General features: G+C 31.3%; 9 protein-coding genes across 9 annotated transcripts in view; 5 read left to right on the top strand and 4 right to left on the bottom strand.

Annotated features, from left to right (window-relative positions):
* The first annotated feature begins 700 nt into the window (after window positions 1-700).
* LOC108575557 (protein odr-4 homolog) lies at window positions 701-3,027 on the top strand. The gene is made up of 4 exons (XM_017938379.1): window positions 701-856; window positions 1,163-1,342; window positions 1,439-1,585; window positions 2,968-3,027. Exons 1-4 carry the CDS (start codon window positions 761-763, stop codon window positions 3,025-3,027), a joined length of 483 nt encoding a protein of 160 aa, XP_017793868.1. The 5' UTR covers window positions 701-760.
* A 328-nt stretch (window positions 3,028-3,355) lies between these two features.
* On the top strand, window positions 3,356-5,564 carry LOC108575599 (protein odr-4 homolog). The gene is made up of 7 exons (XM_017938428.1): window positions 3,356-3,511; window positions 3,818-3,997; window positions 4,094-4,296; window positions 4,366-4,720; window positions 4,857-5,070; window positions 5,150-5,332; window positions 5,407-5,564. The coding sequence occupies exons 1-7, from the start codon at window positions 3,416-3,418 to the stop codon at window positions 5,562-5,564; spliced, it is 1,389 nt and encodes a 462-aa protein (XP_017793917.1). The 5' UTR covers window positions 3,356-3,415.
* Window positions 5,565-7,350: 1,786 nt separating this feature from the next.
* Window positions 7,351-11,531, bottom strand: LOC108575586 (palmitoyltransferase ZDHHC18-like). The gene is made up of 9 exons (XM_017938411.1): window positions 11,363-11,531; window positions 11,118-11,278; window positions 10,821-10,979; window positions 10,608-10,745; window positions 10,374-10,528; window positions 10,158-10,275; window positions 9,971-10,083; window positions 9,793-9,895; window positions 7,351-7,655 (listed from the first exon to the last, which is right to left on the bottom strand). Exons 1-9 carry the CDS (start codon window positions 11,509-11,511, stop codon window positions 7,351-7,353), a joined length of 1,401 nt encoding a protein of 466 aa, XP_017793900.1. The 5' UTR covers window positions 11,512-11,531.
* A 2,565-nt stretch (window positions 11,532-14,096) lies between these two features.
* LOC108575605 (zinc finger protein 271) lies at window positions 14,097-16,833 on the top strand. Its single transcript, XM_017938435.1, has 6 exons — window positions 14,097-14,106; window positions 15,103-15,344; window positions 15,447-15,968; window positions 16,042-16,146; window positions 16,219-16,368; window positions 16,447-16,833. Exons 1-6 carry the CDS (start codon window positions 14,097-14,099, stop codon window positions 16,831-16,833), a joined length of 1,416 nt encoding a protein of 471 aa, XP_017793924.1.
* Window positions 16,834-18,150: 1,317 nt separating this feature from the next.
* LOC108575590 (proliferating cell nuclear antigen) lies at window positions 18,151-19,611 on the bottom strand. Its single transcript, XM_017938417.1, has 4 exons — window positions 19,391-19,611; window positions 19,046-19,220; window positions 18,847-18,991; window positions 18,151-18,404 (listed from the first exon to the last, which is right to left on the bottom strand). Exons 1-4 carry the CDS (start codon window positions 19,609-19,611, stop codon window positions 18,151-18,153), a joined length of 795 nt encoding a protein of 264 aa, XP_017793906.1.
* Window positions 19,612-20,369: 758 nt separating this feature from the next.
* On the bottom strand, window positions 20,370-22,914 carry LOC108575571 (protein painting of fourth-like). The gene is made up of 6 exons (XM_017938394.1): window positions 22,897-22,914; window positions 22,056-22,730; window positions 21,475-21,977; window positions 20,992-21,394; window positions 20,556-20,903; window positions 20,370-20,451 (listed from the first exon to the last, which is right to left on the bottom strand). The coding sequence occupies exons 1-6, from the start codon at window positions 22,912-22,914 to the stop codon at window positions 20,395-20,397; spliced, it is 2,004 nt and encodes a 667-aa protein (XP_017793883.1). The 3' UTR covers window positions 20,370-20,394.
* A 958-nt stretch (window positions 22,915-23,872) lies between these two features.
* Window positions 23,873-25,114, top strand: LOC108575573 (eukaryotic translation initiation factor 4E-1A). Its single transcript, XM_017938395.1, has 3 exons — window positions 23,873-23,949; window positions 24,346-24,821; window positions 24,897-25,114. The coding sequence occupies exons 1-3, from the start codon at window positions 23,920-23,922 to the stop codon at window positions 25,009-25,011; spliced, it is 621 nt and encodes a 206-aa protein (XP_017793884.1). The 5' UTR covers window positions 23,873-23,919; the 3' UTR covers window positions 25,012-25,114.
* A 543-nt stretch (window positions 25,115-25,657) lies between these two features.
* On the bottom strand, window positions 25,658-27,050 carry LOC108575556. The gene is made up of 5 exons (XM_017938378.1): window positions 27,025-27,050; window positions 26,348-26,703; window positions 26,073-26,210; window positions 25,862-25,992; window positions 25,658-25,789 (listed from the first exon to the last, which is right to left on the bottom strand). The coding sequence occupies exons 1-5, from the start codon at window positions 27,048-27,050 to the stop codon at window positions 25,658-25,660; spliced, it is 783 nt and encodes a 260-aa protein (XP_017793867.1).
* A 316-nt stretch (window positions 27,051-27,366) lies between these two features.
* The window catches only part of LOC108575555 (RNA-binding protein NOB1), a 1,809-nt gene continuing 1,683 nt past the window's right edge, over window positions 27,367-27,492 (top strand). Inside the window, exon 1 of the mRNA XM_017938377.1 lies at window positions 27,367-27,438. Coding sequence (XP_017793866.1) covers window positions 27,367-27,438 — 72 coding nt within the window. The remainder of the gene's footprint in view (window positions 27,439-27,492) is intronic.

The raw sequence follows: 27,492 nt of genomic DNA, 5'->3' as shown, positions 1-27,492 counted from the left end.
ATCAATTTTGAATTGCTTTAGCATTACTAATAACATAAATAGTAAAATAAAGTTTGTGGTTTATATTCAAGTATTTTAATTATAGAATAATTAGTGTTCCTTGCTAAATAACAATTTGGATAGTCGTTTATAACTATTGGAAGTATTAAACAAATTTGTTGCAGGATGCAACTTAATAAAATAGCTTAATTTGTTAATTTCGCATTAAATTAACAGTTGCATGCAGTAAATTAGTTAGAAATTGTTTATAACTTTTACAGAAAATTGAAAAATTAACGTGCTTTTTGTGTGAATTACACATGGATCTTTCAGGCCACCAAGAGAATGAAAGAAATGACTTCAACATCAGGAAACATCAAGAAATGCAATTAGTTATCAAAAAATAAATTATTTATCGTAAGATAAGTGTACAAAATGTATGTTACAAAAGATTACAGTATACCAGTATTGTTTTACAGCATTTCACTGTCTATTTATTTCAAAACACTCATTGTCTAAATAATATTCCATTATAAAATTAAATAAACTAAGTCCGGATATCGTTAAATGCCGAAATTCGAGCGAAAATTACGTGAAAATAGCGTCCGTGATGTAATTACACTTCATATAAAAACTTTCTTATACTAAAGAATAACGCTTTTACCAGTAACATGATCAGCTGGTGACAAGCGCACACGACGTGTGCGCACTACATAATTAGCAATAACGGTACATAGGCAGCTGTGGTAAACCTTACGTGTTTACAAGAATATCGAAAATAATGGGGCGAACCGTATATGCCGAGGAGCGTCTTTACAATTATTTAACGTCATTAGCAAAACCAGACGAATACACGATAGGACTAATTTTGGGACAGGTTCGATTTTTGTATGTTTCAATTTCACGTCATCTCTGCTGTTTTCATTTGCTTAACATATGTAATTCTTAATCAAGGCATTTCCAAGTTACTTCAATTATTATAGATATAATATTTTTGTAAAATGTTTATCAAAGTAAATACAATTTCATTTTAATTCAATGCACATCATTTTTAGCATTGATGTATTAACTCAAAGGTTAGGATATTGCAGTTGTCAAAGTACAGCACAGTAATAATGAATGAACATTGATTTTGAAGACATATTTATATATTATCTAACTTTTGCTATAATTAATGTTACAGAGTGTTGGTCAAAAAGATTTTATTGTACACTTAGCAAAAACACCACCACCGCTTGGTAAAAATGTGGTTGAAGAAACATTGCTGAGTTCTACAACAAATTCTCAACAAAATGTTACTGAAAATCACATTAAATCAGTGAAAGATATACCTGAGAGTTGGGTTGCAGATCATGCAAAACATGTATGTCTATTGTATTTTAAATAATATGCCAAACATATTGAACTACTATAATTTGGAATGTTACAAAAGTTTAAAGATTCTTAACATTATTTACAGGTTACTAGAATGTTACCTGGTGGAATGCATGTTCTTGGTACATTTATAGTTGGACCAGAAGATACTATAATTGATAGAGAGAGAACTTTTCCTATTGGCTGGCGGCCCGCCATACTTCGACTCTCGGAACCTCAGCCACGTGGTCCGGTGAATAATTGTTAATAACTCAATAATTAGGATGATTCTGTGAACTTTTAGAATTGAAGAATAAAGTATGAACCATCAGCAATTTTCACATATAGGTTTTAATGCACTAGACCCCTTTAATAATTAGTTATTAACAATTTTAGTAAGTGCTCTCGGGTGCTCTCAAATGTTATAAAGAATTGCTAATAGTTAATAAACCGCGTGACATACGTTTACAAAAATTATCACAGAATGTAAAGGAAAGTCCGTACTACATTCTTCAATCTTAAAAGTACACAAATTATCCCGCAATTCCATGAAATTTAATTAAACTGACAGAAGAGCGTTACGTTTGAATTCGACGAGTGTAGCATTCTCCCGAATAATGTTTAATAACTCTCACACTACGGCGAATATGTTACTAAAAATTACAGAAGAATGTAGCCAAGGATACTGCCTTTCAAATGCATACTGAAACTTGTAAAGGAAATTATTATTAAGCAACGATATTAATAATAAAACCGCAAGGGACTGCCGCGGCATATCGTATCGTTCCCGACATCACGTACTAAAATTGTTAATAACTAATTATTGAAGCGACTCAGGACTTTAAAAACGATATGAGAAAGTGCTGAAGGTTCATTCTACATTCTGCAATTCTAAAAGTTCATAGAATTATCCTAATTATTGAGTTATTAATGATTTTTCACCTGCCGACCTGACTTAGCGTCTAGGAAGCGGAGTATGGCGGCTCGTCAGCCAATAGGAAGCGTTTTCTCTCTATCCTTGTCGCACACTAATGCTATCCTTGTCTAATACCTCTGTTGATATCCTGTAATTCTATTAAGAAATCGTAGTTCGCGTCACCTAACGCTAGATGGCGTTAGTTTCAGATTGAACATTTTCTGTCCTTATCTCATCGTATTCCTTTCCTTGTCTTACTCATTACGATAGTACTATCCTTCCCTTCCCCTATTTTCCATCCTTGTCTAATTCATTTCTCCAGTGCTATCCTTCTCTATCACTATTCGTTTCCTTGTCTCTCTTCGCTTTCGCTATCCTCGTCATCTCTATTGTATTTAACTGATACAATCAATTTTGAATTGCTTTAGCATTACTAATAACATAAATAGTAAAATAAAGTTTGTGGTTTATATTCAAGTATTTTAATTATAGAATAATTAGTGTTCCTTGCTAAATAACAATTTGGATAGTCGTTTATAACTATTGGAAGTATTAAACAAATTTGTTTCAGGATGCAACTTAATAAAATAGCTTAATTTGTTAATTTCGCATTAAATTAACAGTTGCATGCAGTAAATTAGTTAGAAATTGTTTATAACTTTTACAGAAAATTGAAAAATTAACGTGCTTTTTGTGTGAATTACACATGGATCTTTCAGGCCACCAAGAGAATGAAAGAAATGACTTCAACATCAGGAAACATCAAGAAATGCAATTAGTTATCAAAAAATAAATTATTTATCGTAAGATAAGTGTACAAAATGTATGTTACAAAAGATTACAGTATACCAGTATTGTTTTACAGCATTTCACTGTCTATTTATTTCAAAACACTCATTGTCTAAATAATATTCCATTATAAAATTAAATAAACTAAGTCCGGATATCGTTAAATGCCGAAATTCGAGCGAAAATTACGTGAAAATAGCGTCCGTGATGTAATTACACTTCATATAAAAACTTTCTTATACTAAAGAATAACGCTTTTACCAGTAACATGATCAGCTGGTGACAAGCGCACACGACGTGTGCGCACTACATAATTAGCAATAACGGTACATAGGCAGCTGTGGTAAACCTTACGTGTTTACAAGAATATCGAAAATAATGGGGCGAACCGTATATGCCGAGGAGCGTCTTTACAATTATTTAACGTCATTAGCAAAACCAGACGAATACACGATAGGACTAATTTTGGGACAGGTTCGATTTTTGTATGTTTCAATTTCACGTCATCTCTGCTGTTTTCATTTGCTTAACATATGTAATTCTTAATCAAGGCATTTCCAAGTTACTTCAATTATTATAGATATAATATTTTTGTAAAATGTTTATCAAAGTAAATACAATTTCATTTTAATTCAATGCACATCATTTTTAGCATTGATGTATTAACTCAAAGGTTAGGATATTGCAGTTGTCAAAGTACAGCACAGTAATAATGAATGAACATTGATTTTGAAGACATATTTATATATTATCTAACTTTTGCTATAATTAATGTTACAGAGTGTTGGTCAAAAAGATTTTATTGTACACTTAGCAAAAACACCACCACCGCTTGGTAAAAATGTGGTTGAAGAAACATTGCTGAGTTCTACAACAAATTCTCAACAAAATGTTACTGAAAATCACATTAAATCAGTGAAAGATATACCTGAGAGTTGGGTTGCAGATCATGCAAAACATGTATGTCTATTGTATTTTAAATAATATGCCAAACATATTGAACTACTATAATTTGGAATGTTACAAAAGTTTAAAGATTCTTAACATTATTTACAGGTTACTAGAATGTTACCTGGTGGAATGCATGTTCTTGGTACATTTATAGTTGGACCAGAAGATACTATAATTGATAGTAATAATGTACAAAAACTCAGATCTGTTCTTACAGCAATTCATAAAAATTTGTCACATAATAAATATCTTTGTGGAGATAATAATGAAGAGCATCTCATACTGAATTTAAATAGTATTACACAAAAGTATGTTGCATTATAATCTATTTAACAACAACTTGATTAGTTAAGTACTATAGTGTGACATATTTTTAGGTACACATGTAAATCTATAGAAACCAGTAAAACTGGAATGTTGAAGCCAGCAGATTGGAAATTTCAAGCTAAAGCAACTAAATGGCACCAACTTGAAGCACTTGTAGATTTTGATCGTTTGTTTTTCATTGCTGCTGATAAGGATCCAGAAACTCTCAAAAAACAATTACAAAATATTTTAAGAACTGTATCGGATATCATTGAGTCTTCTCTTATTGTTATTGAAGGAGAGGTTCGATCCCCAGATGATTCATTAGAAGTAATCAGCAAAAGTAAAAAAGATGAAAAAGGATGTAAAAATAATGAGAAAAATAATAATGACAAATCAATTCAAATTAATTTGTACATTCCATGTGTAAGTACTTACATTTATAAAAGACTAATCTTTTCAATATTATTAAATGTCCTTTTAAATAATTACAATACCTTTATCAAATGTATTAAAATATCGCATGTTAAATAGATGTAACACAGTTTGTTTTATGAATTAGCAAGAAAAAAATGTTAGTTCAGATGTAAGGATAACTCCATGCAGCGCGTCTATACGTTTAGTTGGCCAATTAGTGAGTAGGACATTCGTTCATCAAAAAGCAAATGTCGAAGAAGCTAACACTGCGATAAAACAAGACATAATAAGGTCGTTGGCGAGTAGACTAGAAATGCATTGGGATAGTTTAATTGAAGAAGAAAACGGATCTCCCGAAGGTATCCATTCTAACATATAAGAAAATTTCTTATTAAATATTTATAAACAGTTGTTGTTCATTCTATTACTTTATCTCAGAAAATATAACTTTACATGAACCTCCAAGAAGAGTATTAATAGCATTGCCAGAAAGTAAAGTAACATTGTCTGACTATCTGTTTCCTGGTGAAGGGCCTCAAGAAGCTCTTTTATCATTACAAGAACTCCTAGATTTAAAAGTTCAAGAAAGTAATGTTCAAAAGGATATAGAGCTTCAAGCTGGTAAGTATAGCATACTTCAATATATTATAAAAAGATTATGCATATGTGTATAGTATTACAAATTTTTTAAACAGATCCCACAGAATTTTATTCTCAAAATGAAATTGATATAAAAGCTGTTGATCTTGGTACAGATTCGTCTGGAAGTTATCAAATGAGAGTATATATCACTGGTTGCAGTATTGCAATTTTAATTTTAATTCTTGCTATTATAATACACAAAATTTATTAATATGAAAAATGAATATAAAGTTGTTTATAAAAGAACAAACTTATACTTTACTGCAATATGTAAAGTATGAAATCTGTACATTTTAACAAATGAAGACAAGTAGAAATACTTGCTTAAATATGATGATGATATATTTATACATATTAAAACTTCGACAGATCACATTGTTTGTAAATTATTATGTGAAAGTATTAAATAATGAATCTATATTATAAATGATGTATACATTGAAGATATTATTAACCGCGGGTGGTGATACCGTATCAACAATTTTATTTCAATACTTTGTGTCACAATTAAATATTTTTGTAAAGGTATAAATATAATGAATATAAAACAAATAACTGAATAAAAATGCTTTTATCTGTTAAAGGTAGTGCACAATTTCTTTTCCAAAGTACTGATTGTTACATGCATCATCATCGTTTCATAAATCTTAAAGAATTTTTAAGTAGGTTTAATATGACATAACATACCGATATATTTTTAACTTGTAGTATATTATTTTATCATAATATATAATAACATCTACACAATATATACATATAGTATCATACACGCACAATATGTACAAAAAGACAATATTCTCAAAGTTAATATAATGGCAACCCTTATAAGATAAAATGACAACTAGTAGTGTCGTTTCTTTTTTCATTAATTCATTGCATAAATAATGTCTATTTCCTGATTATACCAAATTAAATAACGACATGCAATGTCGATGCACGAGTTACTCGTAAATTAGGCAGTGGTACTTCTATTTTTAAAATGCTTGGTACAATTCACATTGCTTTAACAAATTCTTCAAATGCTTGCAAAACTATACTAATATTTATGAAAATTCTTGTATTTACAAAATTCTCTTTACACTGTACATAGCAAATTGAATAAAGATAATACTTATTTACCAATGTGGAAAGTAAAAATTAAATAATACCTCGTACTTTGAGTACTAACTAATTCGTAATGAAATAAAAAATTTCAATTTTTAGGAATTGTAGTTTCTTCAATTTTGAAGAATTTCATTTTTCACAATTCTCTTTAAAATGCGCATAAATATTTTTTAATAATATAATTTGTGCACACACATTAACTACACTTTTTTCTCCCTATTGTCAAATGAATATTTAACCACAAATTCTTATGTGTGTAAAGACTTTCAAGTGCAGATATTACTCCAATTAGAAGTGAAGTTTGTTAGTCCAGTACATTGTGTGACAAAAGTAAGAAATTGGAGCTTGTGTTAACAAAAAAAAATATATAAATTCATGTTAAGATGATTAAGTAGTACATTTTCCTTAAACCACATATTTTTCGTTTATGTATAATATTAAGAGTATCGTAATATTTTGAATTACCACATTTTTATAATCTTTTGTTTATACACAACTACTATACTGCAAATAGAGAATAGTCCCATTTGCTAACTCTGTATAATGAAAAAAGAAAGATGTGAATGGCTGGAATGGAATTAACAATGCTAAATGTAATGAATGAATGAATAGTGCAGATCAATAAAACAAATAATAATCATACCATTACCCAACCTTGTTAACAAAGACTTTAAATAAATTCACCATAAACCAAACAATAATTGTACTCTTTTACTCATGCACTGTTTTTGTGCTCCTACATAGTATACTGCAGAATAATCATTAAATTTTTTAAAAAGTATACAAGAGTAAAATAAAAAAGAAGTTAAATTTGATCTGCACTATTCTTTGGTAAGCGTCAAGACTTTAAAGAACTATGAATCTAACTAGATAAAATGTATAAGTATAATTATTTATACTGCTCCCATTTTTATAAGTCCTGCTTGACTCCCTCTACCCACACTCGCATCTTCCAACGAATCTAAGTCTAAAGCAGACTCTATCATGGTAGTATCTTGTAACAATCTAAGTCTAGATGCAGACAAAGGTGTTGTTACAGTTACCGAAGGTATAGAGGACGTATCCAACGTGGAGGAAACCACCACACTTTGACGAGAAGGCAGCGGAGCAATTTCATCAATATCAATTGGAGCTATATTAAGTGATGCTAGTGGTACTTCATTGGTAACAAGTTGGCTCACGCTGTTCGTAGTGCTACCTAAAAACAAATGTCCAATAATAATGAAACGTTTTAAATGGTTTCACAATATATAAATTTTCGTGTACAATATACGAAAAAAAAATATTAGAGTTTCAATAACTGGCATTAAATTCCAATGATAAGCTGCTATAAATGCTCATTAGCAACAAAAATTACATTATGCAACTTATTGCAAAAGTGCTGTACTGGCTGTGTAGGATTTTTGTGTAAATAAATAAAATAAATTGAAAGTAAACTGCAATAAAGAGAATATCCCAGGCATTACTGTGTTTCTTATGTATACATATGTTTGATTAAGACTGAAAAAAGTAATAATAAATAACTTACATGATAATTGTTGTATGGTATACAACAACTTTAGCATTACACATACAACTATAAATCTATAAAATATCACCTATACATGGAACTATGTGCGTACTTGTTTTGTACATGAATAAATATACATATATTTATATACATATTGTATTTTCAATAATCCCAATGCCCATAATATAATTATAAACTAATTAATTAGTCACAATCCATAAACCCTTGAATTGATATAACATTTTGAAATTAGTCTTCAAGAGTGTAGAAGGAACACATCATGTGTAAAGTGTTTATTAACAGCTATTAATAAATATCAATTCATTCATATTAAACATACACACAATGATGGATGGAATAAAAGAAAATTAACTTACCAAATGGTATGCTCTGAGCCCTCGATAACAGGACGTAATTTTAAACAACAAAGAAATACAATTTATTGAATTGCGTAGAGTATGATTAAATGGTAAAGAACTTAAATTTATCTTATGCACTTCATGATGGTTCAGATCTGTATTCAGATCAATTTCTTTAAAATCTTAAAGATTAATGTTATAAAATAACTCGTTGAATTAAATATATCATGTTCCATTTGTTTGTGTTATACTACTTAATGTAAATGTAGTATAAAAACAAATAATTATATTCACATATTTTCGAAAAATATGCCACTACAAAGTATTAAAAGTTATAATGAAACTATTGTTTCAGTCCTTTTCTCAGTCAAGATATATAACATTATAACAAGAATATTAATTTTTCTTTTTCTTTTAAAAAAAGTATCTATGTGTTCAACACGAAATTGAACAGTCAAAAAATAAATAAATCTCTGTTAATAACAATCAAATTCAACTTGAATGTTCTTTATCTATAAAAATCTATATAAGTTATAGCACAAGAAAACATGAACAATCATCTTAATAATTATCTTTGTTAATATTAATATTCTTTTACATATCATTATCTTCACTAATATTTATATACATATTAAAAATCTTTTATGCTATAAGCCTTCTCTAATAATAAACAGATAGAACAATAAAACTTATATTATTTTGATTCTAACACACTAAAAGAATTTTCCTCTAACAAGTACGCTATAGCCGTTTATATTTTCTTTCAATATGTGGGATAATATTATTTAAGGGAAAGAAAAAGAAACTATTATACAGAGAATTAAATATCATCGTTATCGCTCATTGAACTCATGATAAATCTCCGATTTAAAAGATCTTCTTCGGTACTATCGCTTAGGCATAAAGAATTTTCTGCATAAGAGAAAGTATTGGTCAGAGGTCCTGAATCGAATCTATTAACTGCAAGTCCTATTGCATTTTGACCAATAATTGGCATCCCTCCTGCTCCCAATATTCGCGACATTACAACTGTTGGTAAAAGATTCTTTGGTATTGGATATTTTAAACCGTGAACAGTGCATCTCAAATTATTATACTTCAGAGCATGTTGAGATTGAGAAATTCGCAATGGATCTTTTCAGAATATCTTTGTGGATACTTCTGAAGATCGATACCATACTTTTGATCACCGACACACTGATCATATATTACATTGTTATCCGAACATCTATGATATTCTTCCCTACATCTATGTGGATATTTATGTAAATTCTCTTCACATTTACATGGATATTTCTGAAAATCAGGATTTCCCCTATCTGTATCATACTTTAAATGTTTTACAGAATCCTGGAAACAATGCTGTAGGGGATACGTTGGAGCGTAAGTATCATTTATATACTGACGTGGATACTCCGGTAGATCCTCAGGATAATGAGCAGTATGCCTTAAAAGGCTCAACTCACCGTTTATCGATTCAATTTGTGGTGAATGTTGACCAGAAACGAGATTGTTCATGGAACCTGTGAGATCTGGGCTAGGATTTGTTTGAACAATTGTACCATTAGACTGCAATAACAACAAAATAATGTATAAATAAATAGCATAAATAAAATACAAGTATATGAATACATGTTCAAGTACCTGTGGTTGTACAATTTTTACAGTACCATACGCTTTATTATTAGTAATTACACTGTCATCGCCAATTCTTTCTTGTTCTGCACGATATTCGGGTGTTACAATACCTCTTCGATCTACAAAAGTCGATACAGATAAATAGTATTTGTACATAATAAAATAATAGTGTCAAAGAAAGAAAATAAACTACCAATTAAACTAGGCGGTGCCGGTCCGCACAATACATAAAAACAATTTGCACATATATTTCCTTGACTATATGGATTAAAACTTTCTTGCCCTCTTTTCATGGAAAATGATCCTTTAATCTATAAAAATAATTCAAATTGCTTTAAAATTATTGAAACATTTGGGGAGCATACATTTATATAATTATCAAAGTTTACATAATTTATATAATGCTTACATCTTCGTTAGTTGTCTGATTACTAGTAGTTAAATATGTATGAAAACCAGCAAGACCAAGAATACTCCAAACAGAGAAGAAACATATAACTCCTACAACAACACTTCCAGGAGATATCCTCACTGCTTCTAAAAATGGACTACCATCTCTTGTAACTATAATTCATTAAGTGAAAAATTAAAATATTTCTATTCTAACTTACTTATTCTTTATCTTTCTAATTAATATACTCACGCATTATTAAATGCGTAACGGCACATGCAAATATAAAAACGCAGAGAAATGCCAAAGACACAATAAAGGCATAAAAGTATCTGTAATTTCTTCTGCCGACACAATTTCCCACCCATGGACAATGATGATCAAACCTCTCTAATAAGATAATTACACACTTTTAGACTTTCATAAAAGTACTTTTTATGATAAGTGATTAAAAAATGTACATACCTACACAATTGTCACACAAGCTACAATGTGAGGCTCTTGGTGGTCTAAAGATTTTACAAGTGAAACAATATTTTAATTTTACTGGTTGTCCTTTAACTAATACCTCTTTTGTTCTAGGTGGAGGTCTGTACATTTTAGAATTACCATTATTTGGTACCTCTTTATCCAGCATGTAAAAGACGAATTTTTGAATTAGTAAAATTCATTATTAAAGTTCACTGTAATCACTATAATATATTAAAATACTACAAGCTGTAAAATTATATACTTATTTCTAAGAAATAAAATTTTATATACCAATTTGTTTTTCAATATAGGCAGCTTCATCGGCTGTTGCTCTGGGAATAACTCCAGGATCACTAAAACTTGTTCTAAATAAAGCTGACATTACAAAAATAAATAATAAACCACCAATAACTGGAATAGCAGGTGTTATATGAACTGCTAAGAATGGACAACTGAAACAAAATATATAAAACTATTAAAACGAAATCCTTTTAAATGTATATATGTAGTTTGAAATTTGTGGATAATGATCTTACTCAAAAGCAAAGAATAATCCACTTGTTCCAGCAATGAGGCACACTGTCACATAAAAGACTCCAGTTTGTGGTGCCATCATCACTCTGCCATCGCAACAAAATCGATTTCTGCCTGGGAAAAGTTCCCATTTTCGTGTTATGTGTGGCATTTTGTAAGAGTAAATGAACTGCTTTATGCACTGGTCATATGTACAAGTACATAACGCCCAATTTGTACAAGATAGTTCATTAGGGCTATGTTGCAGTGATTGTTTAATGTCATCATATGAGAGCTTGAACAATCATATTTCATCTTGGCTTATTGTTTTTCTTCCAATAAACTGCAACACATTTCAGGAATAATTGAACTGACACATTATTCCCCAATTTAACCTGACCTAAGAATCATCTGCAGGTATTTAAATTTAAAGTATTTGTAGTTTGTATTATCAGGACCATTATTACCTTGTATAAATAAAAGATCAACATACCGTGGATTTACAAATTGCTCGGTATGTTGTTCGCAACTTGCAAAGAACTGTGCGCCACTTGTCAACTTAACCTAATTGCTTCGTTTGCTGAAGACGCTGTGACACTCATATCTCATAAAAATCCGCATTTTGATGAAATTAAACGCAATTGTTCACCTTTTTTCGCATTCTATAAACAGCCATGAACTCACTTTCAAGACAACATCGCTACTGTCTTGTGGAGGCCACCGACTTCAAGAACACTCACTACAGGGTCATAGCTGAGGAAAATCAAAAGCGAAAATTCATTTGTAAACTAGGTCACTTCGATGTGACATACAAACAACACTTATGCACTCTCAATATAACCTTCGAAGCCGCAACGTACATTACGTTCTGGGAAGCCGTTGCATCGTTTCAGTCAATCGACCTTAGTTCGATGACAATAACGTATGTATTTACGGGAAAGGATTGTTAGCCGTCGTGTTTGCTCGAGATTACCTGTGCTTCCCTCTAACGGAGTATGTGGAAGCGCCACGTGATCCTGTTGCCACGTGACCTAGCACAAAACGGATTTCGATTTCAAGTGCAAGCGACTTTATCGAAAAATCGATAATAAGAGAGAATCAAGATTCTGAACGCATAAGATTTATATTTCATTTCTAGGCAGTCTACATACAACTAATCAAAACTATACAAATAATTAGAACTTTATGAAAATACTAAAAGAACAAATCGTTGAATATTTGATAACATCAGCTTCTAACAGGGATGAAAACACGTTGAAGGAGGAAGTGATCGTGCAAATTGTCGATCCTATGTACAGAGAATTCTTTTTAATTTAAGATCATAGGATTGATTATTTAACGGAAGGAGGGTGTGCAACATATCGCTCCTATTGCAAAATGGGTCGTCGACGCAATGCAGTACATCGTCGCTTATATACATGCACTCATTGAAACGAAATCTTGAAAATCGAAGAATCTCACTATGAACGCCATCTTCGGGTTCGTCTGGGAACAGAGCAACAGCGATCCTAAAATTTTACTGCACATACAAACTAACCCTGTAATATTGCCTCGTAGATCTATAGATCAGGCATTCCAGGTTAACGAACTATTTACAAAGAGATTCAAGCCTGCTTTACTGCGTTTCATTTAATAATATTCATATTATTGTAATATCGAATAATAACTTATTATAACTTAAGGGAAAAATTCGTTTCTTTAAACAATATAATACGATAGGTAAGGGTCTTTCCGTTTGAAAGCATATTAACTATATTTTTACCATCGTTTTCAAATAAAGAATTGATTAAAAAAAATTTTCCTTCTCTATACAGAAAAAATATCGTGTCTCAACAAACAGAGATACATTTTTCACGTAGGACGATTCAAGCGGTACAAAAACTAGTACGCATTCTGCGATGCACATGGTCGAATTATGGAGTCTCCTCGGGGCGCATCGTAAAACCGTTACGCAAATTTTTTTTAAATCAATATACGCAACCCATTGCTACGGACATCCGGGAACATTTTAGATCCTGCATATAACGAACAGTACGCTTTAAATTGCCGAGAGTATAAAGCGTGTGCATCGAAGATCGCGAGAAGGAGAAGCAAGACGAAGGAGAGAGTGATATCAACAGGCAATGGAGTCTCCGTTGAGGCGTCGTGGATGAAGCACAGACCGAGGGACAACGGTGTCCGGCGTCGCTGGCGAAAAGGATCGTGAAGGGTCGCGTTTAGTCGCGTCTGTACGACTTAAGGTAGTAGCTGACGAGGTGGTTTCAGGGTGGGAGGTTGAACAGAGCACGGGCTACGGAGCAGGGTGTGGGGCAAGGGGTCGGGTGCAGCGGGGTGCACGGGTATGAATCGTGGAGCGGGCGGATGGACGGACGGACGCAAACGCTGAAATCAGCTCGAGCGATCGATGCGATAAATGGATGCGTGCGATTGGTAGCCGGGAAAATCGATGATGAACAGGGGGGCACCCTACCTAGCCGCGAAAGCGAGCACGGCTGCACCGCCGGAGAGGATGGAGCAAAGACCGAAATATCGATTTTTAGGCCCCTACGCGGCGGTTCGATGCTCATATCTGCCCCGTGTCCCGTATCCGCGCGAAGCGCCTTTCAAAACACCAACGACGCGTGCAAGACATACTGTGCGGTGCCGCAAATCTCTCCGTGGATTATCGTGTGCAATTAAAATATACGCGACACAAACGAAAACGCGAGAGAGAAAGAAAGGTGAAGCCGAGTGACGCGTAACGAAGTTCTCTGGCCGATGTCGTCAGGTAACCACGTTGACAGCGTAACGACGCGCTGTGAAACACTTCGTAGCCGAGATTCTAGTTGTCTCCGCTTTGACGTTCGTGCGACGAGCGGCGATGATATCATGTTACCGCTTTCACGGTGAACACAATCAATGATCCTCGCCACGAAAACGATCAAAGATCGCCGTTTTCAGAGTACGTCAACGGCGTTACGTCCCGCTCGAAGATTGTTTTACCAAAGACGTTGTGTACAACGTGCCCTATCGTCGAGCGAACGTTAATGGAGATTCGGATGAGGGTGTGAATGCGGGGTGGCGAATAGTGTGCGTAATTATTTCATTACCATCGACGTTCCGTTCGAACCCGTTTAATATTGCATCGAAATCGAACTGTACTGCATCGTAATTAATCGAAAGGATTTTCCCTGGTGTTTTTCCTTCCTGTTATTGGTGATTTTGGAAGCGTAAGCAAGTATATTGAAAAATCGTTTGACGCCACCAACCGTGTTCGATTAGAAGAGGGAAAGACATTCGTACGCCGTGTTTTCCACGATTATCATGCACCGTTCGAATACTAAGAAATCATTAAACGGATGACCGTTTGGTGATCATGGTGAAATTTACTATTATTTATTTACTACTTAAACAAACAAGTAAACATTAAACAAACAATAATATATTTATATAAATTTTTACAGACAATAATAATTCTTTGAAAAATGTCCAAATTATTAATATTCCTCTCGTGCATAATAATTTTATTTAAATTTTTCATACAATAATAAATAATCGTTTTATGCGTTTCCAAATATTCATCGATTTTTTTTATTACGTATCATTTCACCGAATCCTTTCGTGCATCCCACGATGCAGAAATTGCACGAATACAAACGAGACGCGGTCGACGCAACAGGCTTAACAAATACAACAACGAAATACATGTATAAAGCGTATTAGATATAGTTTCGTAATAAGGATTATAATAAAGCGCTGTTTTTTCTGTTTGTCAATGATATAGAAAAAATGGCCATCGCTGCTTCGGAGAATTATCAACTTAAGTGGCACAGCTATGGCGCGCATCTGCATAGCTCTGTCGCGACGTTACTCCACTCAGAATCCTTCGCAGATGTCTTGTTGGCAACGTCCTGCGGCCGGCACGTGGCGGCTCATCGATTTGTCCTTGCCGCTTGCTCCTCGTATCTCAGTCATATTTTTCAAACATGCCATTTTGGTGCAAACACAAACGCTCCAATAATCGTGGTTTGTATAAATAATATTCCTTATGGATCTGTTATAGGACTCTGCTAATGAATAAAACATGTAATATAGATGCATTAATATTGTGATGAATATACGTTTTAGGTATTACCGACGGAAATTGGATATCGTACGTTAAAAATTCTAATTCAATACATGTACAGTGGCGAAGCTACCGTGACGAATGATCAGTTAGAGGGTGTGCTAAAGGCGGGTGACATATTACGTGTACGTGGCTTATGGAGATCAAATACGGCAAGTAAAAAGGAAAATATACAGTCGAATAATCAAAAGGTGGAGCGAGACAAACGGGAGCAACCACCGTTAACTGGTCAAATTCAAAAGATCAAGTTGGTTCAACCGAGTACGGAGAAGATCGTGGAAAATGTGCAACAAACTACGCCAATGCAACATAACGTTCAACCTCAGAAACCTACCTCAGAGAGAAAGAGTATCGAGAAAATTGAGGAGAAGATTAGCGAAACGGATAGTAAGAAGGTGTTGGAGGAAAATAAGAATAACGAGCAAAATAAGAATAAGGAAAATGTAGAGGCCAACGGAAAGAAAAGGAAAACCACCAGCAGCGATGCGGAATCTAATAAATCTAAAAGCGAGGACGGCGAAAATGTAAGATCATCTTATTTAATCGTATTAATCAAAGTGGAATGAAATGGAATTTTTATTTTCTCACGTCTTTTAGACCGAGTTAAATCTGGAGCTTTTAGTGAAAGATGAACCAATTTGGGAAGAAACTATCGATCCATCGGAATCATTGACGATAGACCACGAGATTGATATAAAACCGGTATGTAATGTTTTTGGGGATATGTACGTAATACTAATTGCGTATGGGAATATTGTTTCTTTTTCTTTACAGGAAATCGTGCACAGTGCAGATGAAGAGGAAGAATACAGTCCATTAACATGCGACATGTGCAGTCAAACGTTTAATCGGCCATCGGACTGGGTAAGACACATTGAATTTACACACGCTGATATGACCGAAAATCGAAGAAAAAAGAGGAAGGTAAGAATATAAAAATGTCAATAAAATATTCAGACATTAAATGGCATTAACATTGTTTATGTGTATGTCTTTTATTAGGGCGATGTAGACGACGATAGCAAAGATTTTCCACCTTTAAAGTGTGATCTTTGTGGTAACATGTATTCGACGCCTCAAGAATGGGTACGTCATATACAAACGGAACATACGGAGGAACAATTAGCTCTGATGAACAACTCGGCACCTCCTAAACCAAAAAGAGTTCACAGTCATCAAAAATTGTGCAACATTTGTCAAAAAGAATTTCCAAGCCATGCGTCAATGGTAATCCACCAAAGAACGCATACAGGGGAGAAGCCTTTTCTTTGTTCCTATTGTAAAAAAGGCTTTAACGTAAAAAGTAATTTGTTAAGGCATTTAAGGACATTGCATGACAAATATGTACATCCCAGCTTATACGGGAGTAATGGTAACACGAATGCTTAAGCCCTTATATAATTTTTCCATTGTATATGTTCTTTTCCTTGTTGACACTTCATTTGCAAAGTAAATGTCACGTGACATCGCAAATTTTTTAAATACGTTCGTAAACGAGAGGAACAGTATGTGCATTGATAATCCCACATGAGCATGTCAAATTGGTCCAAGTAATTAAATGTTATTGATGCGCGTGACGTTTTCCTTGAAAATGTACCGGTATTAACAGCTTAATAAGTTTTATTAAATTTAAACAAATAACTTCAGTATTCTTCTCTTGCATTAAATTTGATAGTTATACGTATTTAGATAAATACGTTTTCATTATTTTATTATATATAAGAATAATTGTTTTAGTTTTAAATGCGAAGCTATTATGTTAAAAACACAAAAGCAATATCAGGGCTTTAAAACCAAAGAGGCTGATTATTATTGCCAAAGTGTCTTGTTTCATTGCTACTTGTATTCGTTTTTTGAACATAGAACAGGATATGAAAAGTATTTATTTTGTTTAAAAATTTCATTTAAACGTGTAAGGATAAGAATTAACGATATACAGGTCTTCGCAGTATGTGCGTGTAAAATAATTCATAGTATAAATCAACATCTATTGATTAATATATAATTATTTAGTAACTATACGAGATCCAAATTATGTAAGATTAACTGTATACTTCTAGGCTATTCCATCCACGGTAGCCCTCTTATTCCCTCAGCTCGTAAGCTAATTATGTATTTTTATATTAAACTAGCTTATACACAAAAGGTATAAGAAATAAGATAACTAAAAATAAGTGAAAAATTTGAAATTTAATTAGGCTAGGACATAAGGAATAACACATAATTCAAAATTTATCAAATGTTTTGGAAATATATTGAGTTCTTCTTACATATAAAAAATGCAATATTATCAAAATATTGTCACAGTTTATGAAACGGTAACAATATAAATCTTATAAGAATGACACCATATTACCATGTTAATCATGATCGTGTCACTCTACTACGAATCTTAGTGTCAATTCTACGTTGCGCTAACACTGTGACGAGCCAAATGACTTTTAAATGTAAAATTTAAATATATTACCTTCAAAATATTTTTAATTATCCTTAATCGTTCCTCGATGAATATCAAAATATACCATTTTTTTTTCTTTATCTGAGCAATACTATGATTCTGTTTTTAATAAAGTCTTGAAAATTCTTAATCTAGTAACGTGATAAATATAACAGTAAGAAAATCGTAATATATCTATCAAATATAAGCAATGCTATAATACACTGTATTAATGTAGGCTTATATATCAAAGAATGGTTTCAAGAATCTTAATTTTCGTCATCATCATCAATTTTTGGTGCCAGGTAATATCTAATATGCCCAATGTCTCCAATTTTGTATTCACATACTAAGGGCACGTCATTAGACATTGATAGTTGTACTTGTGCACACAGAGGTCCAGCCTTTACAAAACAATTAAGATAACGACACGAAAATGTTAACTTCACTGGTTCTTGCATAGTAACAAGTACTGCTTCTTCTTCTTTATCTGCATCTGCTGTTTGTGCTAACTTAACAGTGGCTGAAAAGAAATTAATTTACATAAGTACAACCATAATTTATAATAATGTTAATTGTATAGATATATTTTTACATTTTGCAATATACACTTTTCAAAATTCATTTGTATTTTAATGAGTTTTACTATAGAAATGAACATGTCCTTTAAACATGAAAGTGTAAACAGACATACATATACATATGTGTATATAAATACATAAATACAGGTATGCCCTTTTCTTTACAATAGTGAGGGTCAAACAAGTAAATACTTTCTAGGACATTACTTAATTTCTAGCAGTTGCTATGTAACTTTTGTGCTTGAAGAGTGTTCACTGCAAGATGCTAAAGAGGCAGAGCAAATATTATAGAATTAACGTAAGTACACATCTATTTAATGTATTACAATATATCAAAATACTTTTTCTGTCCTTTATTGTATTATATAAAAAGAATTGGCATACCTTGTCCAAAATCTCCAGAAGCACTGAATTTTATGCCCTCCTTAGAACAAGCAAATGTTATTGATTCTCCAAATTGGCTCAAATCTCTACAGATACGTGAAAACTCTTGGGATGGCATTTTTACAACACATGAATATGAAGTTTCCTGTAATAATTAATAAGTTTCATTATACATATAAGCAAGATATAATTAAGACACTTTAGTTTTAATGATACCAAGATGTTCCTGATCCATGTTTATAAGTTTCATTTCATATTCTGCAAGTTTTTCTTTATTTGGTGATTCAAATATGAACATAATGTTTTCAGGATTATCTACTGCTCGCAATGTTACTGTATCTTCTGCACCAGCACACCGCAAAATTTTGGTCATGCTAGAAATAATTTATAGATTTTAGTTTACTACTCTATTAATAACTCCTATCCTGTTAATATTCTTATCACTTTATTCTAATTTTTTTATCTACAAGTGTGTGCTCATTATGTTATTATGAGAAAAGAAGACTTAACCTTGATAAATTTTTTATTGAAATTATTATCTTACCTTGCAATACTCATGCCCATTGACAAATTTCTATCACATCTATATTTGTCAAAACCGTCGCTTCTGAGATTAAGAGAAACCAAAGAGACGTGGGCATTGTCCATAGCTTGTACTTGGATACCAGAATCGGAACATTCGAAGGTAGCTTCGGTTAAAAGATCTTTTATTGCATCTAACACCTTCTTCAAAATCGCACTCTGTACTAAACGTGCCTCGAACATTTTTCGAGATTAGTTTTCTCGACTCTTAATTCACACAAACTGAGAAGTACAACAAGTACCGTCACTTAAAGTAGTTATTACACCAATAGCGATACCCGCGCTTTCTTACCGCCGAGGTATCAGGAAGTAGATGGCATTTGTGTGCGCCGGAAACAGATTTAACTTTTAATTCATTTAATTCTCTAACAACGTAATATAGATTTCGAATTGAATTATTTAGTTTAAATTTAGTTAAACACGTTTTATAAACTGTAATATAAATTGCAGTTTTTTTATTTTACATAAAAAAAAAACACTTTTTCTATATATCGTATGTGTTGTAGCATATATCAAAATTTTAATCAGTTTCACAAATATATAAATCATAATTAAAATCATGAGAAAGAACGAGGATCAGCACTTTATGAAGTAAACATTAGCTCTTGTTTAATACATAAAACTCATACCTTAGGATTAGATGTTTAGAAAGAAAAGAATTGAAAAATGATATTTTTAAAAAAAATTTTAACTAAAAATACAGAAAATAATTTTAATTGTATTCACAATTGTTTACATGAAGAATCTTGTGAGCATATATAAGCGTAAAAATTTATAAGGTAAAAACATATGGGTACAAAAGTATTTAAATATGACTCAGCTACTAACATTATACTTAAATAAATGCAGTCTCACTCGTTACACTCGTCTCACTTTTGAACTAGAATTATTTACATATTACGTATGACACCAAATTTTTAAAAAATCAAATATTAATCAATGTGGGAGTTCAACTTGTTAAATGTATTAAAAACCGATATCACCAGCCATGTTATCCAACTCACTGAACATTTGGTCAAGATGCTGAAACAAAAATGACCATAAATTAATTATATTTCATTTGTTTGCATTTCATTTTCATTATACGCAATAATCATTAATAAAATCATTAAGGATATTTTACATACATCGGATGGTTCGGTATCTTTTGCGATTTCTTTCGGTTTGTCATCCAATAATAAGCTTCCATTTTCATCTATATCTTCCTCATCATCTTCTTCTTCATAATCGTCTTCATTATCGTCATTGTCATCTGAATCGTCTTCCTCTTCGTCGTCATCATCATCATCATCATCATCCACATCATCATCTATCTCATCATCAGATCGAATATTAGATGATGTATCCATTTCTTCATAATCTTCTGGCTCTTCCTTAATCTCAGTAAGCATTATGGTTTCAGTAACAGAATCTCTTTCAGTTGAACAAGGTGGAGGAGCTTCAGATGCTGACGGTATTTGAGGTAATTTACCAGTCTAAGGAAAACATTAATTTTGAACATTTTTACTTATTCTTTTTTCGTTTAAAATATTTTTTTAAGATGTAGAATTTATATATTTCTACCCATGGTTGTTGTTGTTGTTGTTGTGCTGATTTAGCTGATGCAATTGAAGTTAGTGTAGGGGAAGAAGACGATTGCACATTTGCATTTTGTTCTTGAACCTGAGATGATGCTTTATTTTGCACTTTACTAGAATTATCTTGTAACCTATTTTCTACATTAGTTTCCAATTTTGCCGCATTTTTATCAGTGTGATTAGGTTTTTGTTCCTTCTTTACTTGTGAATTACTATTTGGTTCTTCTTTGACCTTTTTAACATTAGGTTTAGGCTCTCCAGGAAGACAAGTATTACCGCGCTGCCTTCTAAACCTAACAATAATACTTCTGGTATCCCACATTAAATCATGTGCTTGTTTATAAGCAGATATAGATTCATCTACACTGTTATACCTTATAAAAGCATATCTACAGACCAAAATAAATATATTACACAAATATATATGTACAAAATAAAAATTGTAGGTTTTATAAAATTAATAACGTACCGAGTATTCCTCATTTTCTGTGCATACCCTACATCTACTCGAGCAGCTGTTGGAAACTTACTCTTTACTTCATTAACATTAACAGATTCTGGCAAATTTCCTATGTATAATGTGTAAGGATCTATTTCCTCTGGCATTGGATTATCTTCATCCCTTAAGGATTTTCTTTCAACTTTTAAATGACCTACTCCAAAAGGTATTTTTTCCAACTCTTTTATGGCTTCACCAATATCAACACTTTCTGCCATCTGTATGAAACAATATCTAGGACCACTAGGACTTTGAAAGTGAATATTCTGTATACCAGGATGAAATTCTCTAACAATATCTTTGTTTAGATCAGGATCTGGAAACTTGATTATTAAACTTTGAGCTTTAACTGTTTTATTGTACTCATTTTCAATTTTCAAAGCTCTTTCTGCATCTTCTCTATTCCATGGTCGACTAGGATAACTTTGGGACATAGGTTTCCTTTGTTTGTTCTTTTTAACAACAACTTCCTCCTAAAATAAATATTATAATAATTCACAATCAGCAATTAAATAACAATTATATTTATTATTAATTCCACGTTATCTTACCAAAACAATTTTAACATCCTGATCTGAGGTTTCTTCTCCATGCCTACTTGTCAAAATACCTGGAGGTATAGGAGGTAAAGAATGATTAGGAAGAGGAACAGGCATGTGATTCATGATTGTATCACCTGTAGATGTAGTGTAATTATTTCTTTGCCACTCCAAACCAAGACTATTACTTAATGTTGCACCAAAATAGGCTGCTTGATCAAACTGACACTGACTTTGTCCAAACCTTGCAAGCCTTCTATTTTTACGATGAAAATTACTTCTTTGAACAAATATATTACTCTTATTGTGAGTAAATCTTTCGCGTCTCATGTAGTTACCTCTTAGAGGCATTTCTCTTTGAAATGAACTTGGAGTCATATCACGTGGAGGTGGAGGTGGTAAAGGTGATGTTTGAGGTGTTATCCATTGCCATGGTGCAGGAGGATGTGTCCATGCTTGTAATGGTGTAACTTGGGAAGGCACAGGTCCAAATACATGAGGAGGTGGTGGAACACCACTAGAAGGAGGAGGCATAGGAGGTAATGGTGGTTGTCCTGGTAAAGGTTGTGTGACAGTTGATGGGGATGAAGAAGCTGAAGTATAAGCAGGATAAGAACCTTCATATCCAAAATTGATACACTCTTGCTTAATGAAAGATCGCTTTGTTTCTCCGTTTTCTTCAGTTATCTAAAAAGTGAAAAATTGTGAATTAAAAATAAGAAGATATGTCCAAATCTTATTGCCAAACAAAATTTATAATTTAACACTATTATAATGAAGTTATAATCATTAGAAAATTGGATCAGTTTATTAAATATACGAAAATATTTTGTACAACCGCTGTCAAACTAACCTTCCACAAAAATACCATTAATGGAATAAATGCAAACTAGTATTTATTATTATTGTAAAATTATGAGAAATAGTGAAATAAGTGTTTACCGAACGTTTCATAATGGAGATAAAATTGCTGATAATCTTTAGAGAAAAATTATGTTCTTTAAATTATAATGTAAATACATCGTACAACACAACGAGGGTGACCAGTGTCAAGCTACTGATTGTTACTGTAGCACGACAGGGATACCAACCCTTATTTCAAATTTTTTGTGCTACATAAAGAAAAACTAATACTATTTATTACAATTATTAAATAATCTACTTTTACTTTTTCTACTACTGTTAGAAAAAAGAGCATTTTATATATTTTACAATATTAAAATGTTTCAGTATAAAACTATATGTACAATATATTTTTCTATCATTATGAATACAATTTCCATTGTATATTTTATATTTACAAAGAAATAATAAATATAATTTAATAAATAATTTACTTCTGTTATACTTCATCTTATTGCATACGGTTAGAAATAAATTGTAGGAGAAGATATTATTATGAAAGTTAATAATTACTAAAGAATTATGAATCTATCAAGGTATATTAATGCTACATTTTTTGAACATGCGTTAACAAAAGAAAATCTAAAATATTAAAGAAAAACAATTGCATAAATATAAAAAACAGGAAACGAAATAAAAGTAATTGGTGTCACGACATCGGATAAAATGATACGTTACGTTAAAAAAAATTCTTGCAATTCTGAAATAATATTAGTTTGACAATCACGAGAGAGAAGAGAAAAAAATTATATACAGAGCGCGTTTCTTAATTCTTTTCTATAACGTCATAGTATAACTATTCATCGTTAATTACCTTGCTCAAATTGTATTGGGATAACTTTTTGGTGCGCCGACGCAATTTCCTATCTTAGAGAAAGGAAATTTCGGTGTAAAAATTTTGCCGACAGATGCCCCTACTGTTAGTTCACTGAGCGAACATATTGTGCGTGTAGAGCTCGTGTGACCGTGTGACATGGCTTCGAGTAACACAGAAGAAATTGAGGTATTTTTTCTAACATTTTTTCCAATACTACACCTGCTGTAAAAAGAACACGTTAGTTCTTTCAAATGTACTTACGATTCAAACATTAAGAAAAAATTTGAACTTTTTTTTTAAAACAGCGTGGTCACTTCAACACTCCTTACCCCTCCCATCTGTTCCGTGCACGGTGAAAACTGTCTAACGAGCTTAAAAAAGGCATATTATATTACTAGTAGAAAAATAATATATTCATACACGCAAATTATAATTTATATGGTGCATAAAATTCAATCAGTATTACTCTAAACATATAAAACGTATTAAATTAATAAAAATCATTAGAAAGTACCACATTCAAAGAAAACACATATAGGTTAAAAAAGCTAGGTATAAAATTATAATCGTAATCATTTGCAGGAAGTTGAGAAGAAGGAGCAAGAAGTAATCAACTTCGATGAATTCCCGCCGGAGGTTTTAATTAAACATCCACTTCAACATACATGGACCCTTTGGTATTTTGAACCTGATAAAAATAAAACATGGGAAGAAAATCAAAGAAAAGTTACAAATAATAGCTTATACAACCATATAAAGGCTGCATCAGAATTGCAAATAGGTTGTGACTACAGCATGTTCAAACAAGGAATTAAACCTATGTGGGAAGATGAAGCTAATAAATGTGGTGGAAGGTGGCTTCTAAACTTAGACAGAAAGCTCAGAAACATGGATTTAGATCGCTTTTGGTTAGATACTCTTTTATGTATAATTGGTGAAGCATTTAATGGATATTCAGATGAAATTTGTGGGGCAGTTGTAAATATAAGGGGGAAAACAGATAAAATTGGAGTATGGACTGCAAATGCCAAAAATAAAGATAGTGTTTTGGAAATTGGGTAAATAATAACATATATTTACATAAAAAATTCATTAACACAAAATGTAAATATTTAATTATGTTCTTTTTGCAGGCGTAAATTGCGAGAAAGGTTAAAAATTTCATCAAAAGTTAGCATATGCTATCAAATCCATAAAGATGTTATGGTCAAATCAGGAAGTCAAGCAAAAAATGCCTATGTTGTTTAAATGCTCTTGATATTATGTTCTTATCACTATTCATTAAAATTTGTCAAACAACATTTAACATATATTAATAATGTGGATATTATACAAAATTTAGATTATTATAGCAAACAAATGAAACAAAAATTCAATGAAAAATTTTTATAAACTACATTTTTATTACAACTAAGTATTTTCCTAGTAAAAGTCATTGAACAAAAGCTAATAAACATGTACTGGAATAGATGTATATCATTAATATAAAAAATTATATTAATGTAATAAGTAATTTAAAGTTAGATTATGAAAGATACGCACAGGCTGCTGTATTTTTCAAAAAAATTAACACTAACATACATTAATTACACTTGATTAAGTAATTTTCTCTTTACACGTCCTTTATGAATGTTACTTATATAAACAATAAAGACTGCTGTAATAAGTTTCTTAAAATAAAACCTACAAAATTAGGTTGCCATGTTTAAGTAATGAATCATTAATAAAATACAGCAACCTATTTCACATTAAGGTAGCATAGCAATATTTAATAAATGTTCTCACAATTGTTTGGAAAATGATTATATTTAAGTTTTTCTTATAAATATATTAGAAATATAAATTACTGTTTCTACATATTTTTTTTTATTTTCTGTTTTCCTTAAACTAACAATTATTGTTTAAACCCTATTATTAATTTTTCAGCAAGTTCTTTGAGATCCCTTCGTCTTGCTTTTTCTAAAGCCTGTATTAAATTTATCTTCCAATTACCAGACTTGTTTTGGGACATACATAATTTTAAAGCCTACAAAATAGTCTATGTTACTTTTATGTAAAAATTATTGTCTGAAATAAATACACTTTAATTACATCTTACTTGATAACTTTGTTCTTTCAAATTAAAAGCATAATTATTTTCAATTGCATCAATTTGATACTCTGGTAAACCTAAATATCTGACAGTGTCTCTCCAAGAACGTCCAATTTTTTCACTAATGTTTGACAGTACTTAAAAAATAAGCTTTTTATATAGTAATTTTATAGACAAATGATAATAAGTATTATAAAAGAGATAAACTTATACTTACATATTTGTTGCAATGCAATTTCATCTTCAAAATAATTTGTTTTATGATCTTTGTATTTAGGTAATGATTCATTAAGAATCTTTATTTGTGATGTACCACTTGCATTTAATAATACAGAATTATTCTCATGTTTATCTTCTATTAAAAATAATATATAAGTTAATTGAAAAATTTATGTAACAATTAAAGGTATCTATATTACTTATTATTTTTTAAACATATTGCATTGTGCATAATAGAATAAACAAATATAGTTTATATTAAAACAGACTCACCATCCACATCTTGGTACATATTATAGAATGGAGAATATTGTACAGTTTCAAGGTAAATCTTATAATTGTTAATTTTTTTTTGTATTGGAAGATCATTTAGAAAGTTATTTGAAATATATAAAAGTGGTTCTATATTAACACAACTCAGAATATCACGTTTTTCCAATACTTTCAATAATGTATTTAAATCCTTAATCTGACTCAGCTTACGGTTTGAATCTATATATGCTGCATAATGCTCTTTAAGTGCATTTAATATACTTTCACTCATAAAAATTTGGGTAGCAGATACAAATTCTGCACGTATAGAAATAAATTCTGCTTCCATCATTGTAGTGCTAGTCAGGGGATTCCCCCTTTCAAGATTACAATTAATATTTAAAATTCCTTTTAAGTATACTTTAGAAGTTTAAAGCGATTATTTTAGTATTTTTACATACCTTAATTCATAAATATTTTGATAAAGATTAATTTGTTTGTTATTATAGCAATTCCAGCATAATAAATGTTATGACAATCTTATAAACTCTTAATACATAAATCGAAATCTTATTTATTGCAAAGTTGGTAAATACTTTTTTCAAAATATTATTATCATTTAAATTAATTCTTTCAAAAATTAATTATTATATAACATTCCTTAAACCTTTCTTGTGTATTTTAAAAGGCTTAAGTACATATATACTCGTCTATTTATGTACATCTGCTTAGAGACTTACCAAGTAGTTTTTATATGAACTTAAAGGTTGTTTTTATGGAAAAAATTCGACCAATACATAACCTTCAATATTTAGAAAATTTGTATTTTTTAAATTTGCGATGTTGTAATAAATCTAATTTACAAGTAAAGGAAATTAATTAACAAAACATCAAAAATCAGAATCGTTTTTGTTTAATTTTAGTATTGAAGCCAAATAACATGTTCATAAAAACCTGCATTAATGTCAACAATTACTAAACTTGTTTAAAACACGTGCATGTGCTTTTGAGAAAGATTTATTTTGTGAAAATTAATAAATATGAATGAAACACAAAAAGTACAGTATTTGATTGTTGATACAAGTGCTTTCATCCGAAATGCAGGTTTGCAGGTAAAGTTCTTCTTAAATAAGAACAATGTCAATATAATATAATATTTACTGTCA

This window comes from Habropoda laboriosa, unplaced genomic scaffold (genome assembly GCF_001263275.1).
Source record: "Habropoda laboriosa isolate 0110345459 unplaced genomic scaffold, ASM126327v1 scaffold186, whole genome shotgun sequence".
In the NCBI taxonomy this organism is placed as follows: domain Eukaryota; kingdom Metazoa; phylum Arthropoda; class Insecta; order Hymenoptera; family Apidae; genus Habropoda; species Habropoda laboriosa.
The sequence above is the reverse complement of the archived record's forward strand: the minus strand, read 5'-3'. Positions and strand labels throughout refer to the sequence as shown.

Coding starts and splice junctions, on each gene's coding strand:
- LOC108575599 (XM_017938428.1), top strand. CDS start 3,416: ATGGGGCGAACCGTATATGCCGAGGAGCGTCTTTACAATTATTTAACG. Junction 3,512..3,817: donor TAGGACTAATTTTGGGACAG/GTTCGATTTTTG, acceptor TTAATGTTACAG/AGTGTTGGTCAAAAAGATTT. Junction 3,998..4,093: donor TTGCAGATCATGCAAAACAT/GTATGTCTATTG, acceptor CATTATTTACAG/GTTACTAGAATGTTACCTGG.
- LOC108575571 (XM_017938394.1), bottom strand. Junction 21,978..22,055: donor AGGATGTTAAAATTGTTTTG/GTAAGATAACGT, acceptor TATTTATTTTAG/GAGGAAGTTGTTGTTAAAAA. Junction 21,395..21,474: donor CAGAAAATGAGGAATACTCG/GTACGTTATTAA, acceptor TTTGGTCTGTAG/ATATGCTTTTATAAGGTATA.
- LOC108575557 (XM_017938379.1), top strand. CDS start 761: ATGGGGCGAACCGTATATGCCGAGGAGCGTCTTTACAATTATTTAACG. Junction 857..1,162: donor TAGGACTAATTTTGGGACAG/GTTCGATTTTTG, acceptor TTAATGTTACAG/AGTGTTGGTCAAAAAGATTT. Junction 1,586..2,967: donor AACCTCAGCCACGTGGTCCG/GTGAATAATTGT, acceptor TGGATCTTTCAG/GCCACCAAGAGAATGAAAGA.
- LOC108575586 (XM_017938411.1), bottom strand. CDS start 11,511: ATGCCACACATAACACGAAAATGGGAACTTTTCCCAGGCAGAAATCGA. Junction 10,529..10,607: donor CGTTACGCATTTAATAATGC/GTGAGTATATTA, acceptor AATGAATTATAG/TTACAAGAGATGGTAGTCCA. Junction 10,084..10,157: donor GGCACCGCCTAGTTTAATTG/GTAGTTTATTTT, acceptor CGACTTTTGTAG/ATCGAAGAGGTATTGTAACA.
- LOC108575605 (XM_017938435.1), top strand. Junction 15,345..15,446: donor CAAACGCTCCAATAATCGTG/GTTTGTATAAAT, acceptor TATACGTTTTAG/GTATTACCGACGGAAATTGG. Junction 15,969..16,041: donor AAAGCGAGGACGGCGAAAAT/GTAAGATCATCT, acceptor CACGTCTTTTAG/ACCGAGTTAAATCTGGAGCT.
- LOC108575590 (XM_017938417.1), bottom strand. CDS start 19,611: ATGTTCGAGGCACGTTTAGTACAGAGTGCGATTTTGAAGAAGGTGTTA. Junction 19,221..19,390: donor ATGGGCATGAGTATTGCAAG/GTAAGATAATAA, acceptor AATTATTTCTAG/CATGACCAAAATTTTGCGGT. Junction 18,405..18,846: donor TTCTGGAGATTTTGGACAAG/GTATGCCAATTC, acceptor ATTTCTTTTCAG/CCACTGTTAAGTTAGCACAA.
- LOC108575573 (XM_017938395.1), top strand. CDS start 23,920: ATGGCTTCGAGTAACACAGAAGAAATTGAG. Junction 23,950..24,345: donor GTAACACAGAAGAAATTGAG/GTATTTTTTCTA, acceptor AATCATTTGCAG/GAAGTTGAGAAGAAGGAGCA. Junction 24,822..24,896: donor GATAGTGTTTTGGAAATTGG/GTAAATAATAAC, acceptor TTCTTTTTGCAG/GCGTAAATTGCGAGAAAGGT.
- LOC108575556 (XM_017938378.1), bottom strand. CDS start 27,050: ATGTACATAAATAGACGAGTATATAT. Junction 26,704..27,024: donor ATAAATAGACGAGTATATAT/GTACTTAAGCCT, acceptor TAATCTTGAAAG/GGGGAATCCCCTGACTAGCA. Junction 25,790..25,861: donor TGAAAGAACAAAGTTATCAA/GTAAGATGTAAT, acceptor ACTATTTTGTAG/GCTTTAAAATTATGTATGTC.